Source organism: Poecilia latipinna, unplaced genomic scaffold, assembly GCF_001443285.1.
Source record: "Poecilia latipinna isolate Pla-1442-1.1 unplaced genomic scaffold, P_latipinna-1.0 Scaffold2408, whole genome shotgun sequence".
Taxonomy (NCBI): domain Eukaryota; kingdom Metazoa; phylum Chordata; class Actinopteri; order Cyprinodontiformes; family Poeciliidae; genus Poecilia; species Poecilia latipinna.
Genome location: NW_015115024.1, coordinates 18,681 through 21,829, shown reverse-complemented (window position 1 = coordinate 21,829; position 3,149 = coordinate 18,681). Strand labels below are relative to the sequence as shown.

The following is a 3,149-nucleotide window of genomic DNA, read 5'->3' as shown; positions in this document are numbered from 1 at the left end:
TATATATATAGATATATATATATATATAGATATATCTATTTATATATATATATAAACCAAAGGCAAAGGTTTAGCAGCTGTTTCTGTGGAAAGCTTATTTGCTTGTGTCCCAACTGCAGAGCTTTGACCCAGTTGGCTGGGCTCGCACTGCTTTCAATTGGTCTTGTTTGTCAGACATAAGTATTTTACACTTTCTTCACATTGCAGGACAGGTTTCTAAGTCACTCAGAAATTAGTGCTCCAATAAGAACCATTAGCTTCTCAAGATTTTAGAGCAAGTGGAGAAAAGAGTTCACCTAAAATGAGATTTCTTAATGTTCCGTCTTTTAGGAAATGTTGCTCAATCAACAGTAGTCAACAATGCTGTTTGTTTTGCCTTATGTGTGTTTAAATGATCATGCAGATTGTTTGTAACAACTCAGCTTTTTTGCAATGTTAGTATTAAACCAAATATTACTGAATACTTGAGATTTTAGTACTGGTGTGTTGTTTAAGAACCAGCAACTTTCGCTGCAATTAATGGGTGAGACAGAAAAAGTGTGTTTTTTTTGCAGCAGACATGCTTCATTGGTTTACAATTGTTCTCTGCTTTGAGGTAAAGTGAATATGTCTCAATATTGTCATCTGAAGTGCCTCAAAGTACCTCCTGCGAACTTTATGTTGACAAAAAGTGAGATTTGTAAATGTGTGTTTCTTGTGCCTGAATTATTTATTGTTTTAATATTCATTTCTAGAAACATTTTTTTATTTGAAAGTACCAAAGTTTGCATATAACTTTCTGTTTTGTTCACATAATTTTGACAATTTCAGACGTTATGATTAGTTAACATGTATGTGAACATCTTTGTACCAAATATTTTTTTTTAATTCTTACTTGGGTCATTTTTAGACTGACAAATTCTAAAATATATTAAAGTAAAGCAGCTCTTTTTGAGTACAAGTGCTAATTACTCTGCTTACCTCTGCTCAAATCTGATACAGATGATCGTCCACAATGCTAAATCTCCCAAAGAATGGTGGAAAAAATCAAGATTTGCCACATGATTAAGAGCAATGAACCAATGCATGAATTTACTTTATACAGGTCTGGTACCATTCGGCTGTAGGAACTATGATGCCAAATCCAGACATCGAGAGACATTTTTGTGTAGATGTATTTCCTGAATTGTGAAGAATATGGCTCTTCGCGCTTTACATTTACATATTGCCTCTTTTCATTGTATTATTTATTTCAGTAGATGGTGTCTGATTTTTATCTGGACAATTATCTAGTTAGATTTTTGTAGTTTAAATTTTTTTGGTGTTGTGAGGACTAAAACTAGTCTAAAATACTTAACACATTCTTTGCTAATAATTATGTGCATAATTCCTTTAATATTGTTAGAATTTCTATGCTCTTTCTTTCTGAAACAATTCCTAATTTTCATGCAGATGAGGCTTTGTGAACACATTTAGCTAACAGTCAATGTGGGCAATTTATCCCTGGATTACAGTTAACTATAAATTAATGCAGCCTCAGCTCTTCTAAATGAATGAATGAATGGATAAACTTGATTAATCCCAGAGGGAAAATCACATTTCAGAACAAAACAATATATGGGATATTTACAATTTGTAAAACATGAATATTATAAAGTAAATAACAGTGTTGCTGTTTCAACATTACTTAATAGTGAGCCTCCAAATTAAATTCTACTCTGGGTTCATCTGTGGTCCATGATATGATGGATGTTAAAGTTTGTACTTCTATATTGAATCTGTGAAGGCCTGTTGAGGACCTCAGGAAATAATTTTACAGGCTTTGTGACAACGGATGCCATCTGGAAGACATCCTCAGAGCAGACTGCTTTTGCAAGATATCCAAAATAAAATGTTTTTGTTTTAACACTAGTAGTTCCATTGTCTAAGCTCTATTGTGTCTGTTTTGGTTTCAAAACTTCAAACCTTTGGCACGTTATACACAAAATGCATAAAAATGGACTGGACTTTAAATCTTATTCAGCTTAATTACTTTTAACAGACAAAAAAAAAAAAAAAAAAACTTTTTTTCTTTTCGACACAGTAAATTTAAAGTCTCTGCAATCGGTTGAATCTTTAGTGGTAAAAGCCCAGGCCTTCCTGCTGGCTGGGCTTCCAGCCTGTAACTGGTCAGTGTTTTCCAGCTGGGAAAGCGCAGGTTCTGTACCTTCAGAGAGAGCGTCAGGTCGAAGTCTCTGGCGCGGAGGAATCTGATGAGGAAGCCGTCGGAAAACGTTCCCACAGCGGACAGATCATCGGCCTGCAGGGCTGCCCGCCTCAGGCTCACCACATACGGCCTCAGCTGCTCTGAGTTGTCCGGGAGCTCCGTGAGCTGAGAACCGTTCATATCGCACTCAGGTCGGTTTTCTGCTGCTGGTCTCCTCCGGACGCTGCTAGTAACCGGACAGGAGGGGCCGGTCCGGCTTCCAGAGGGGAGGGATTCGGAATGCACTTACTGTACAGAGGGGTGAAAGTGAAGTGTTTCGTCACCTCTGTTAGCACTTTGAATGTGTTCCTGTCAATCAACTCATTGGGTTTGTCGCAATTTGTCCCGAAGTAAACGCCCCTTACTTTGAGGACAAAGTAGTCTATTGATTTGCTGATTGGTTGCTATTATGCGCTGCGGTCATAGAGATTTGGTGAAAAATAATCGGAAATATTGTTAAAAGTTGTAAGTGGGGAATATGCACAAGGCTCGCTTTACTCAAAGCAATTAGAGGACGGAATAGACTTTATTCCATTTTCAAACCTGGAGTCTGGAAAAATGTAAAAGATTGATAAATGCTTTCAGCCGATCATAAAGAGCTGAATAGTGATCAACAGTATTAAAACATATTGTTCCTATGAAGTCATCCGTACATGCTTAATGGTTAAATCAGAGATCAGTGCATCAAGCTGGGTGCTGTTTCTACACTGTGAAGCCCAATGGTGCTTTTTAATAAAAATAAGTTAGTTATTTGTACTCATTTAAGCTAAATAGTAAGAGTAACTTTTATAAATTAAATAGATCCAAAACTACACTCTAAGAAATAATCCTGTAAATTTACAGTCAAATACTGGCAGCTATACACGCCAGAAGTTTACTGTAAATGCACAGTAGCTATATTGTAATTAATCCTGACAATACATTA

General features: G+C 36.3%; 1 protein-coding gene across 1 annotated transcript in view; it reads right to left on the bottom strand.

Moving 5' to 3' along the window:
- The window catches only part of ttpa (tocopherol (alpha) transfer protein), an 18,214-nt gene extending 15,767 nt beyond the window's left edge, over positions 1–2,447 (bottom strand). The window contains exon 1 of the mRNA XM_015019311.1: positions 2,186–2,447. Within this exon, the coding sequence (XP_014874797.1) occupies positions 2,186–2,365 (180 nt within the window). The 5' untranslated portion in view covers positions 2,366–2,447. The remainder of the gene's footprint in view (positions 1–2,185) is intronic.
- Positions 2,448–3,149: the final 702 nt, after the last annotated feature.